Source organism: Amphibalanus amphitrite, unplaced genomic scaffold (genome assembly GCF_019059575.1).
Source record: "Amphibalanus amphitrite isolate SeventyFive unplaced genomic scaffold, NRLGWU_Aamphi_draft 000165F_arrow, whole genome shotgun sequence".
In the NCBI taxonomy this organism is placed as follows: Eukaryota; Metazoa; Arthropoda; class Thecostraca; order Balanomorpha; family Balanidae; genus Amphibalanus; species Amphibalanus amphitrite.
In genome coordinates this window covers 562,428-575,969 of record NW_024881660.1, presented here as the reverse complement: position 1 = coordinate 575,969, position 13,542 = coordinate 562,428, and the positions used below count along the sequence as shown (strand labels likewise).

Genomic DNA, 13,542 nt, shown 5'->3' with positions numbered 1-13,542 from the left:
AGGGAATGTTTCCAGGAGGCAGGGATTTCGTTGGATGTGATGCAGGAGTTGACGAGGAATAAAAGAACGTGACCTATGGAGTTAAAGGAGAGCTTCAGGATGCGGATACAAAGGCCGTCCGCACCACGAGCCGGGGAGTTTCGCATGCTTGACACGATGCGGTGCAGAGCATTCAGGCTGATAGGGTGCAGGGCAAACGAACACGTACCCACCCTCGGTAGGCGGGTGGGGAGCGAAGGTGGCTGACCTAACGCTCTCAGTAATAGGTATCCTTCCTTATTACATAGAAACTTTGAATGGCATGGCAATTTATAATTTTAAATGACAATATTTTTGTTTCTTCTGTAGGTAGGTAGGTAGGTAGGTAGGTACACCAGACTGCTATGGACACTTTTCCAAGTTGGTGGGGCAAAAAACCTAATGTATATCTTGGTTTGAGTCGTTTGATTGAGTTGATTGATTCCTTTCATTGTCGCGTTTGAGTCGATTGAATCAATTCCCGAAAACTGCTCTGACTTGATTGATTTGATTGGTTTCCCAAATTTGTCGTGATTGAATTGATTGCTATTGATTGAGTCGTATACAACCCTAATTCAGTGTGACAACATTTTCAGGATAGTTGGAAATTGGCAAGTCCCCATTCCAACACCGCTCTATTGATTCGTGCATTATGATTAAATATTGCCTTATCCTTAGGGAATATCTAAAATCCGTTTCGGCACTAGGATTTTTGGCAGATGATAAATACCTACGACACATCAGTGTGGCGTCGATAGATGACATGGCTCCGCAGCCAATAGCCGATTGGTTTCACTTGACATACCGCGGGGACGGGGTCTGCATACTCGATGTATTTATCGCTGGTGACCTGCTGACCCCCCTCTGACCCCTTGCAAGGCGCTATGACCCGCTGACCCCCACTGACCGGCTGTAGCGCTCTGTGGCTGTGACCCGCCGTGACCTCAGTGATGTCAGCCTGACTCAGACGTCTGGTGAAGTCTGTGCTATCCGGTATGTCTGAATAGGGAGTGCACAACAGGAACGAAATGGAACGCGACGACGGGGCGTGCGAATTCAGTGCAACAGCCACTGGGCAACTGTGGCTCGCTTGAATTCTTGCAATGTGTTACATATTCAAGATTTAATTGTTTCCTCAAATGTTGTGTATGTAATGCAGCGCAAACTGCGATATTCCAAACATCCTGAACCTACGCCAGTTTTTCAGCGCCTTTTTACGCCTTTTTAAGCACAACTCAGTATTTGACAGACTTTCCTCACCAGAAATGCAATCGTTCACAGGACAACCGCTCCATACATGCCGTCTTCCAACGGGCTGGCTGAGAGAGCGGTGCGAGAGCTGAAGATTCGGCTCAACAAGATGTCAGCTGATCAAGTAAGTGATCGTATCTCAAAATGGCTGTTTTTCTACAGAACCACCCGGCATGCTACGACCGGTGAAACGCCTTCACGGCTCCTGCTGGGCTACCAGCCGGTGACGAGATTTGACCGCCTGAAGCCCAGTCTGGAGCGCAACGTCAGGACGAAGCAGTTCACCCAAGTTCAGCAGCACAAGAAGCGTCACCCTACCAGCCGGCCAACGCTGTCTCCAGGAGATATGGTGCTCGCTCGCTACTACCGTCAGGGTAAGGCGTTTTGGCGTCCAGCCTCGATTGTCAGGTGCTTTCACCCGATGTTTACAGTGCGTTTCGACACTGGTGACATCTGTAAGAGACACATCAATCAGCTTCGCCCACGATCATGTCCCGCAGCACGCTCGCGCGAGGGCGAGAACGATTCCGTGTCCTTGACGCGGGTGCCGACTTTTTCCCCCAGCCGATGTCGTGGATCCCTGGAGCCGAGCGACAGCCATCCGGACTCGCCGCGCCCTGGTGTTGGAGCGCGCTCTGGCTCCGCCGGCGGCTCGCATGCCGCTACGCCGCTGGACACTGCCCTGGCCTCGCCAGGAGGAGGCGCGGAGGCGGTGCGGCCTGCGTCCCCTGTCGACGTCGACGAGCCGGGGGACTCTGTTCGGCCGCCCGAGGACCGCCGAGCCGCGTCTCCCGCCCGCGTCGCTGACGGCGTGGGAGCGAGGGATGCCGATGGGGAAGAAGGGCGCTATCCTGTGCGCGTGAGGCGAGCGCCTGATCGTTTCGGACACTGATGTGCCGTGATTCTATCCGGTAGAAACCGTGACTGATTCAGTTAATTTTGTTTTGTTAACTCTGACCATTGACTCGTTCAATGTGTCATTTTGGTGTCGGGGAGGTGTAGTGTCTGAGTGTATTAAGTGCCGTGCCGGCCTGTCCGCACTGTAGCGAGTGGCGCCCCGCCCTCCTCTGTGATCACGTGATCTTGTGACCGCCGACCAATTCCTGGCCGGCTGGGTCAGTCGGTGCCGGGCAGCCAGCCAATACAGGCCTATCGAGGACGCGGACTTTACTTTACTTTTCGGCGGTCATCAGAGTGCTAGCAGCCCCGGTGTCAACTTCAAACCGCACAGGGACACCGAAAACCAGTACCTCGACGGTGATCGGGGGACACTTGGGGCGGCCAACAGAGTAGATACTGCAAACATCTGACTCACTCTGACTGTCATCATTCTGAACTGCAGGAGGGTCGGTTACAGCATGGACACTTCGAACACACTTGCGTTTCAGGTGCCCCAGCTCACCGCAGCTATGACAGTGATAGTCGCGGAATCGACAGTTCCGTGGGTTATGCATACCACCACATCGATAGCAGTCCTGACGCCGCCTCATGTCGGCTGCTTCGGACCCTCCCGGTCGGTCACCGGTCCCCCGCCCCGGCCGGCCAGCCTGCCGCGACCCGGCGGCCGCCGCGGCTCGACCGCGACCCACTGACCTTGACCCGGTCACGGAACCGGCGCGCTGCCGGTCAGAAATCAGCTGATCGGCGCGGTGTACCGCTTCAGATTCCAGCGAACCGACGGCACGGCCCGCCGCGAGCTGACCCACGTCTCTAGTGACCGACTCCGCCGCCAGCGCCAACCTCTCGGCCATGACGAACGTCAGGGAGTCCTCCTCCGCCAGAAGCCGCTTCTGCAACACGGAGTCTTTGACCCCGCACACAAGTCTGTCACGAAGCATGCTGTCCAAAGTCTGACCAAAATCACATTTTTCGGCCAATCTCTTGAGGTTAGCGACGTAATCAGCAGCTGACTGATGAGGTTCCTGAATGCACTGATTGAACTTAAACCGGCTGAGTATCACTGATTGCTTGGGTGCTAAATGCCGACCCACTCGCTCCAACAACTCCACATATGGAAGTCCAACAGGTGATGCCGGTGACAAAACTGACTTGATACTCGTATAAGTTTCTTGGCCAACAGATGCAAGTAATAAGGCTTTTTTGCGCTCATCCTCAGTGATACCTTGTGCAAAACAAGAAAATTCAAATCTTTCGACATATTCTTGCCAATCTGTACTCGCCTGGTATTCACCGATGCCAATAGCCGACATTCCAGGAGGGCTGGTCACCTTGCTCTCGTTGGTCATCGCCGCCTGTGAGTGGTTGCCTCGTCGCCACTGTAAAGTCCGCGTCCTCGATAGGCCTGTATTGGCTGGCTGCCCGGCACCGACTGACCCAGCCGGCCAGGAATTGGTCGGCGGTCACAAGATCACGTGATCACAGAGGAGGGCGGGGCGCCACTCGCTACAGTGCGGACAGGCCGGCACGGCACTTAATACACTCAGACACTACAGGTACCTACTTACCTGCCTAGATGTGTCACTGGCTACCAACAGTACCAACGAAGGTAGATAGGTTATATGTGAAGAATTCAAAACATTTTATTGCAATACAATTTGAAACTGTTAGGACTGGGGGATAGGGATGAGCATTAAAAATATATTTAAAAGGAAATGGAAAGGACAGGGACTCTGGAACCACAGGATAAGTTAAGGACAAAGGAAGAAGAACAAGGAAAATTAAATGCCGTTAGTGGACTGCGAAAAAACAAAGAAAACGTTTTGCCAAGAAATATGCTAAGCTTTTATAAATCCTTATTCTTCGTCTTTTGATTTTTTGGTAAGATGACGTCATTGATTATCATGTAGTATGGTAGATCATCATAAAATAAATCGGTTGTACAACACCAATTTCGTTTTAATTATTATTTCGATTGAAATAAAACCACTTAATAATATTCGGTAAAATATTTTAAGGAAAATGAAATATATTAAATATGTTATGCCTAGGCTCTCAGGAGAAAAGGATCAACAAACGTTCTGCTGCAAATTAAACAATGCAGCAAATTAGCTATTAATGTAAACGTAATTAGCGAGACGAAAACGGCGCTTTTGTTTCAGTTATTTTTGTAGGGGTTTCAGATATTTCATTATAGAGTTCAGTGAGATATTTATAGAGTTCAGTGGGTTGTTTCTGAGGAGATGTGGAGATGTGAATTAGTAATTAATCACACTTTATTAGTATATAGGGCCTTGCACTTTATCATCTGGATTAAAAAAAAAATCCTGCTGAGTGCAGAAAGGTAGGTAGGTGCATCGCCAGGTTCTATCACAGGATTGGAGCAGTTATTGCAGTTGAAAGTCAAAGTTGGCTGTTCATGTTTAGGCCCTGTTCTTTATTTGGCCATCTACTCCATATTGCAGTTGTGATGACAAGCAGTTTTCAGTGTAGTTTTGTGATCTTTGATGTCATCAATTGGTGTCATTATTTTTCGTCAACTAAAACTTATTTCAACTTTCCATTCAATCGACTCAATCATACGAGTCACTCTAATTTTCGGGAATCAAATCAGTCAACCAGTCGCTAAAGTCAAACGAGTCAGTCAACCAGTCATCTCGAAAAGTCAATCGACTCAATCCAATCAACTCAAAATACGCGCTGAATCAAATCAATCAATTCAATCGACTTGATTGGTATACAACCCTGCGACTGAATGAATTATCAGTTGTCGCTCCTGCAGAGAATGTTTCCGTTATCAGTCTGTCCTCACATCCCCTCACCCCTGCCCTGCCCCCGCGGTCCCACAGTTCACCAGGCGGGCGTGTCGTTACGTTATCGGCCACCACCTCGGCCCGGTATTATCTGTCCCAGTGGACGGCACTGACGATCCTACCACGGCGCCGTAAAAACAGCCATCCGTACAGCTTCGGACAAACCGACGGTAAATCAGTGACGATCGCTACTGGCTGCCTGATGACAGATGTGGGGTTCTATCGACACCACCCGAACCAGCACCAATGCCGAGGGACACCGGCACTAGCAATAGGCACTAGCCTACCACAGCACGAAGATCAACACCTACAGCACCATCAACACCATCAAACCTCAGCGACAAACAGCGCTAACGCGAGAACCAGCGCCGACATCAGTCAAACCCGGCCGAGACAGGCCCACAGCAGAGCAGCAGACCTGTCCAGCAGCTGGGCTAGTCCCAGCGGTATAATACAAACACGCTGCAACAGGCACTCCGTGTCAGCAGCTGGGGCCATCGCTCACCGGGCCGCAATGTTCGCTGCACGTCCAAACATACAAGCGCACGGCACACAGTGCACAACTGCATAGCCGCACGGGTGATCGAAACTGATGGATGGGCGGGATCACTTGTGGGGGCGAAATGTAACAGAGGGCGGTGTTTACGCGTAGGAGTCGTTATGAAATAAAGACTTACTTTCTTCTTCTAAGTTATTTTCCCGTTGGATTTTATAAGTGTCTTTCTACTCTGATGTGTAGAAAAACGGTAGCATTTCCGCTCTCAAAACAGACCAGAAAAAGTTTCCGGTAGTTCCAGCCCACCGGTAATAATAAACCTCCTTCCCGCCGCCGCCGGTTGCGCCCCCGGCGTCTTTCGCCCACCATCTACCTCCCCGGGGCTACCGCAGTACCGAACCGGCGCGGCCGGCGGGCCGCCCGCGGGGGCACGGCGGGGCCGGCGGGTCGACCACAGCCTCCCACACAATCAGTGAGCGGCCCCGCCCGGCCAGAGCAGCCTCCCAGACAATCAGTGAGCGGCCCAGCCCGGTCATTGTAGAGCGGTGACAATGGCTGTGGCGGCCGGGCGGTGGCGGCGGCGGCTCGGATGTCACACCGCGCCCCAATACCGTCAGACCGCAGACTCAGCCGGGGCGGGCTACAGTGGCGCTGACGAAAGGTGAACCAGCACCACAGGGCGGCACCAGTAGCCCCAGAGTGGAGTCAGCATCAGCACCACGGGACACCAGTCGGCACTCATTGGTGACTTCACCAGTCACCACCATTCGCCGCCCCGGCGCGGTGGTGTAAGGTGTGGCTCCCGGCACCACTCGAATCAGTAAACAACAACCACTAACCAGCACAGGAAGTTGTGTATCAGAAGCTGTACCGGGAAGCAGCGAACAAGATACACATCCCGAGCGTCGCCCTCAGCCTTCAGCCGCTGGACATAGCCACCGGCAACAGTTGCTGCAGTTTATAACACCGCTAAGTTAGTGACCAACTGAGACGACATATGCTGACAAGTCAGAATTCACGAAAAAAATCGACCCGGTAATTGCAAGAGCACGACATTCCAACATCACCCAACATATCAACCAGCAAGTTGATATGCTGATGTGGACAGAGCGCATGTGTTCCAATGTGGAGGGTACCTACCGAAAATGTGGGCAGAATGAATCACGAGGTTCCAATGTGACAGCATGTAGTGGTCAGAATTAATAAAGATTGACCAAGTCTCGATTCAGTTCATAAAAACGGCCAGGCTCGCGATGCCGCAACCCAGTCCTAATCAATACGTCGGAAACTGTACACGACCGGCCTGGCCCGAACGCCACCAAACATGGACGGCGGGCATTTCACAATAACAGCTGGACATCGATCACGGTGATTGAACTCCGAATCCAGCGGGAGGTCATGTCCCACTCATATACATTACACAAACCAGGATGACAGCGATATAGGTGTAGGAGCTGGGTTGTGTCATCCGAACGAGCCAGGACAATAGCCAATCTGGTAGCCAATGCCAGCAAAAAAAAAAAAAAACTTCAAGTTTCAGTCATATAAACTGATGGGCGGTTAAGCAGGGGAAATTCATTATCCAGCGGCGAAGAAAAAAGCAGGAAACGGACGGACGAGGAGTAAAATTGGGAAGATGGAGCAAAGACAAAGAGGGGGAATGAGAGACGATAGACAGATGATAGAAGAATGGTCGGAATTTTAGCGTTGTTTCGCACACTGCCTTTCACACACGACCTCCGATGTCATCTGGAGACGTTCCAGAATCCCGGCATGGGGCATGACACGCATAGCAGCAGGCCAGGCATATCACGCATAGCATCAAACCAAGCATGGCATGCATAACAGGAACACCGACATAGCGCACATGACGCCACGGCAGAAACGTCATAAACACATCCGTCAAAACAACAGAGAACCGGTATTGGGAATGCATAGAGCAACACTCATAAGGCCACTTATTCAAAACAACACAAAATTTAGTCAAACTGAATCAACAGATAACTATTTAACGAGTTTCAGGGAAATTGTTGTCTTCATCTCCTCTTGGCAACTCACATAAAACAAAACAAATAAGAAACCCAAACCCAAAGAGGAGCCTGGCCGAGTGGCCGAGGCACACTGAAGGGCGAGTCAGCATTACACCTCGCCTAGTGTATGAGCTTATGTATCGTTTAGCACACTCGTATCTTAGTAAGCACAGGTTAAGTCCACAAGTATGTGAGCTTGGGATGGGTTTACAGGAACTTTATGTGTGGTAATCCGCTGATACCGACACTGCTCTAGGTAAGTAGAAGAATCATACAGACTCTTAAAGAACACAGAAAATCGGATAAGGCGTGGACTGCATGGTCTGATTTGACATTGGAAGCAGTTCGCCCAGGCAGTCCTGATCCATAGCAACAACAACAAGATAAAGAGGATCACATAAGCTCCCTAGATAAACGCTGACAATGAAAATGCTGAAGTGAGTGAAGAACCCCAGGGATACGTGGAAACAATAAAAGCCGCTAAGCTTCAGCTGGGCCGCGGAGGTCCACACATGGACTCCAGCAGCCGTAAAAGGAGACATCGGAGGTGCCGCCGCCACGAGGGCCGATGTGGCGTCTGCCTGACCCCAGTGACTCAGCTGTGACCTCCGCCCGGCCCCAGACGCGGTCAGGGGCGCTCCAAACACACAGACAGACCCAATAAATCGTCCATCCGCTCCACCAGCCTACTCTTCGCGAATATTTACATAATAGCGAGATAAACTAACGCCAATCAGTCCGGCATTAACATACAACCATTGTTCTGGACAAATGATCACGGTGATTGGGGTTCACAGCCTCCGCAACAATAGAACTTATATAGCTTACAGGTTTTATCGATCCTCATAAATGCAGCCGGACCAACCAGCAAGAAACTGCAAGAAAAAAAAACTCCAACCACAAGTGAAAACTAACATCCCGCAGAGGTGGACACAGAAAAGGTCGAATTAGCGATTTATAACTGCGTTAATGATGAGCGGCGCAATAAATCACCGAAATCTCGGCTGCTACACGGCCTTTTCCGCGCGATGGCTGATCAGCGTAATCGGGGTAGGCACGGCCTCATGCAAGTCCGATTTGCCGATAACGAAATCAGTAATACGCCAACCATGTTGTTGGAAGATCGCGCGATATTGTGCAAGTCTCCGGCTCCTCAGATTTGCACAAGTCAAAACAACAGCTGTTGCGCAATCGCAGCTTCTATCCCGATACAAGTTAAGAAAAGGCAGCTGCGATGCGAAAAACAATGCAAGAATACTTCGAAAAGCGATTTGGAAAGAATGCTGGATGAGCTCGAGCAATGGTGCTGTCAATCCTCACAGAAATGTCTTTCGGCACATCGTTCATTCGCACTATCCAGAGTTCACCTTCATCTCCTGAGCAACAAGTCAGCTCCGCTCGAGGTCATACAGCTCGATATCAGCACTGCTCGAAGTCAGCCCCGCTCGAAGTCAGCACCGCTCGAAGTGTGCCACGCTCGAAGTCAGCACTCAGCAGCGCTAGAAGTCAGCAGCGCTAGAAGTCAGCAGCGCTAGAAGTCAGCAACACTAGAAGTCTGCATCGCTCGCTCGTCAATCAAAGGTCGTCAAGCACAGCTCGTCTGTTCTGTTCTCGACCAGGCAGGTGACGGACGCTATCCCAGGCCGGTGAAGTCTCACCTCACATCCATACAGTCCCGTCATCCGTCTGAATAAACGCGTCCGTCGGCGAGCAAAAATCCGCAGCGCTCGGTGGCTTTGAAGCTGCTCAAACGATAAGCGCATCCGTCATTTGGCGCCATTTCAACGCCATTTTGGCGCCAAATCGGTGGCATTGGCATTCATGGCGCCGCCACCCAGCCAGCACACCGATGAGCTGGCCTCGCCAAGGTCCGCGCAATAAGAGGTTCATTTGTCACCGGCCGGTGTCCGGATGACGTCATCAGCCAGTGAGCCGTAAAAACGCGCCGGCCACAGTCCACTAATGAGGAATGTTGATTGGGAGCCGCGGAGGACGGAGATTTTCTGGCACCGTGCCAAGAGGTGTAAAAACAGTACCTGATGCCGCGAGGAGTGCAGATAAAAACGGCAGCAACCGTGCGGATGGGCAAATTAAACGCCACGTGATGAACGGGGTCGCGGTAATAACATTTCAATCACGGGCGCCATGATGCGGCAAAGTTGCCATGAACCTTAACGGCCCCTCCGGCTCGCTGAGGCGCGAAATTATAACCGTGATAAGCCCTGGGATATCTGGCGTGAACCGGCTGATTTTCTCCCACCACCGGGGTGGGTGGATTATTTCGGCCATATGAGTAGCCCTGACAGTGAGAGTGGCTGTGACAACGGGGATGACTCGCGGTGGCCGTGACGGTGACAGCAAACCGTGACAGCTACCGTGTCCGTGACAGTTACCGTGACAGTCGCGATGACAGCTCTCAAAGCAGCGGCTTAGACCGCGTCTGAGGATGCGTCTAAAGGAGCGCACAATCGCCACTTACACTGCCATAACTGAGGACATTCCGAGGCACAAAACAATGCAGCTGAGGATGTGAAGGGTCGTTGGGAGCTTTTCACATGTGAGCAGCGGCCTGCCGACAGAACAAACCAGCCTTCAAAGGGGCAACTGCCAGTAAAGAACGGAGGTCACGGCCAGAGTAGAGCAAGAAATGCAAGTATGCAGCGTTTTAAAAGATTTCGTCCGTATTAAATTATGTAAAAGGTGAACAAAGAAGCATTCGTTTACAGCGTGGGGTGTTCTGAAGATGACTTCCTACTGCATCACCAGACAAGTAAGGACATCACACCTTATATACCAGCCAACAAGCGGCACTTTTCTCCCAGCGCCCAGCGCTCAGAAACATCAGCCTCCGGTTCCAAAGTTCGCCAATAGTCTCGAATGGTCCCCCCCCCCCCTTCCAGCACCAAACACCGTGGAAATGCTAACTCCGGCGCAAAGTTTGCCAATCAATCCCGCCCGGAGAGAGGAAGTCACTCTAGGAGCAAGGGAGTCTCTCTGGGTGGAGGGGGACCTCCGGGAGGGAGGGACTGAGCCAACTCACGCAGAGCCCGTCACCTCCAGCAGCCTGGTCCGTCTCCAGCAGGGTCGCCAGTCTGACCCCGACCTCGGCTGTGGGGAGCGACAAGGGCGTCCAAGGCAGCATGTTCAGTGCCGCAGACTTCACAGCCGCGAGGGTAATTCGCGATCGCTGGTCACCTGGTCAGCCCTGGACGCCTCGTCTCCAGGAGCAAACAGATGGTGATTGATGTCGAGCGGCCTCACAGACGGTGAAGGTTTCTGACTTTGGAATGCGTCCGTTACCATACAACTGAAGATCAGCTAGTTGACCTCTCCGGATGGTTAAAGTTGACTTTAAACCACCAATGGGAGCACAGCCGACAATAGCTCCTAAGCAAAGCTCCCCGTCTACCGGACTTGATAAATCACCACAGGCATCACGCGACTTCACGGATCCATGTCGGCACCAGTGACACCACAGAGCACGCCGTCCAACTGAGACTGAGACTGAGACTGAGCCCGAGACCAGGTACGGCCGTGACCGGTCAGGGTTCACGGTTACCGCTACCGGATCACGGGACATCGCTCACGACACGCGGTAATGGGCCGCTTTCCGGGACTCCCTATCTGAGGTTACACGGCGCTCCACGAGAGACCTGATCCCAACAACAGTGGCTGGGGATGGTGAAGGACATGGGCGAAAGAAGGACTACTGGGATACCGAGTTATGCGTCTGATTGCAGCAATATGTGATCCGGCATTCCGTGACAGGATTTGAAGAAAAAAAAAGAGTTTAAATGAGTGCGCGTGTGCTTTTAACATGGCAAGAATCGCTGTTACAATGTCTTGAAATTGGAAACGGTATAACATGTCTAACACTCTTTAAATCGCAGTAAACAGCGCCCCAGCCGACATCAGCCCGGACCACCAAACCTCAGTCACACAGCCCAAACGGCTCGGACCAGATAACCAGACGACTCGGGCCGCACGACCGGATGACAGGGCGGCCAGACTCGGACCAGACAGCCAATCCCACCGTCTCATCCCAGAGACTCAGCCCAACGACCCGGACCCGACGATTCGATTCCGGCGCCGACTGTGCCGATGACAGCGACGTCGACCGGCAGCCGCGACCGGTGGCACCTCGTTGGCCGGTCCATCGACGGTAGCGGGTCCCGGACGGCGATAACCGGGCTCGAACTGCCGCGTCGAACGGCCCGTGTCTGGGAGCGACCATCAGCGCCGACCGATGAGGCCCCGGCCAGTGATCGCAGACGGGAAGTCGATAGGCGTGAAGCAGTTACGGAGCTGGGCGGGTCGAGTCAAGAATACCGCTGAGTGTACGGTCATCCACCAGGTAAACAGGTTCACGGAGGCCGTTTGAATGCCTCATCCTGCATCTAGCAACTAACAAGGCAGATAAGCCCACATCTGGCCAGCACTGACTGCGGGAAATGAGAGACAAAGCGAAACGAAAGGCGTCACTTGCACGCCTTAAACGCAATGTAGCTTCACTTACAAAAAAAAGATGGTTAGCAAAGTTGGAGTAAAAGTTGGCCACTGTGAACCGGCTGTTTTGATTTCCGATTCCACCGTGACCGGCCGCCAAGACAAAATCACTGCAGTGATTCATTGGATGGAGATCAATGGCTCATTGCCAGCTTTGCTCGCGAGTGGTGTAGTAAACACTAGCCGCTAGTCCGAACGTTGTCACAGCCACTTCAGTGGGTATCAGTGTGTTTACAGAAGATTGTGCGGATGTTGTGCAGATAAGATCAAGCGCAGTGTGTAAATCACTGCAGAGTGCCATACGACCATTGTTTCAACTGCACCATAAACGAATCCCTTTATATAACCGTGCTGTTGGATAAGACATTGGATTACACACACATAAGAAAAACCCTGAACGGCCGCTATGCATTCAAGCTATTCGAGAAACCTATCAGAAGCCAAACTAATGACGTTAAGCGGCGGTTCTACCATACCTTAGATCACTGGCCGCATTCTTAGCGAGATTACAGTAGCCTAGCCGGCAAGCCAATAATTGTAGTACAAAAGTTCACCTACAAACGGTATTTATCTCTCATACCCGCACGACAAGCACAGAATAGCTAGTCGACTGAGCCGTCCCCAGGGAAGAGTCGGGCCTATGTTCTCATACTCACTCTCGTCTCGTCCCCGGAGGAACTGGGAGCCGTGTCGGAGACGCCCATCTCTCCCCGCAGAGCAGCGGGGTGGTCGCCAGTCACTTCAGATCAGCCCCGGCTGGTGGGGTCGTCACTGCACCACCGGGAGTCACTCCCCAGTCATCACCAATCACCGTCACAGTCACCCCGAGACGGTCCCAATCACTAACACTCGCAAAATCACCACAGAATCACTGCAAATCACCACAAATTAGTCCCACACATCCCCAAACACCACTAAATCGCCCCACGTCAACACTGATCACACCTCACTGATCACCTTCACCCAGTCTCGGTTTCTAAACCTCTCCCGATCCCCGCCCTCCCGAGCCCGACTCAGAGTCAGCAGCCAGTCACACTGACACGCACTGCGTCCTCACGGTGTGCCCCACACTCCGAGCACCGTCCGTCTCCGGTCGGACCGACGCCCGCCGCCTCCGCCCGTAATGTACACAGACGTAACGTCGAAACCGACGACCCGGGCGCCCCAGACAGCGGCTCGACTTCGGAACGCCCGACCACATTACCAAAGCCAAGCCGGGTGGGCGGCGCCGGGGATCGCGCGCCTCGGGATGCGCCCGAGACGCCCGTCTTTTTCTAAAGATAGCAGAGCAGGAATTTGCGGGCAGGTGCGGAGAGCGGTGAGGCGGCCAGAGGACGAGAGAGGGAGAGGGAGAGAGAGAGGGGGAGGAGCCGCCCGACGCGCCCTGCTCGGTGACAGATAGTCCCGTCATGACGTCAGCGTCAGTTGCCGCTGACGCTAGTCCCCGGTATGTCGCGGGACGTTGTTGTTAATGGATACACTCGAAGAGCGGGCGCAGGGCCAAACAGCCGGTGACGAAGGAGGCAGATGT

At 52.6% G+C, this 13,542-nt stretch overlaps 1 protein-coding gene across 2 annotated transcripts; it reads left to right on the top strand.

Moving 5' to 3' along the window:
- Positions 1 to 1,274: 1,274 nt before the first annotated feature.
- On the top strand, positions 1,275 to 2,238 carry LOC122383498. 2 transcript variants are annotated; one of them, XR_006256847.1, is made up of 2 exons: positions 1,275 to 1,393; positions 1,834 to 2,238. XR_006256847.1 is itself a non-coding variant. In XM_043370001.1 (2 exons), exons 1-2 carry the CDS (start codon positions 1,316 to 1,318, stop codon positions 2,130 to 2,132), a joined length of 627 nt encoding a protein of 208 aa, XP_043225936.1. In that variant the 5' UTR covers positions 1,275 to 1,315; the 3' UTR covers positions 2,133 to 2,238. The 2 variants fall into 2 exon arrangements, 1 of the variants encoding a protein (XP_043225936.1); XM_043370001.1 differs by having other exon boundaries at positions 1,275 to 1,643.
- The last annotated feature ends 11,304 nt before the right edge of the window (positions 2,239 to 13,542 follow it).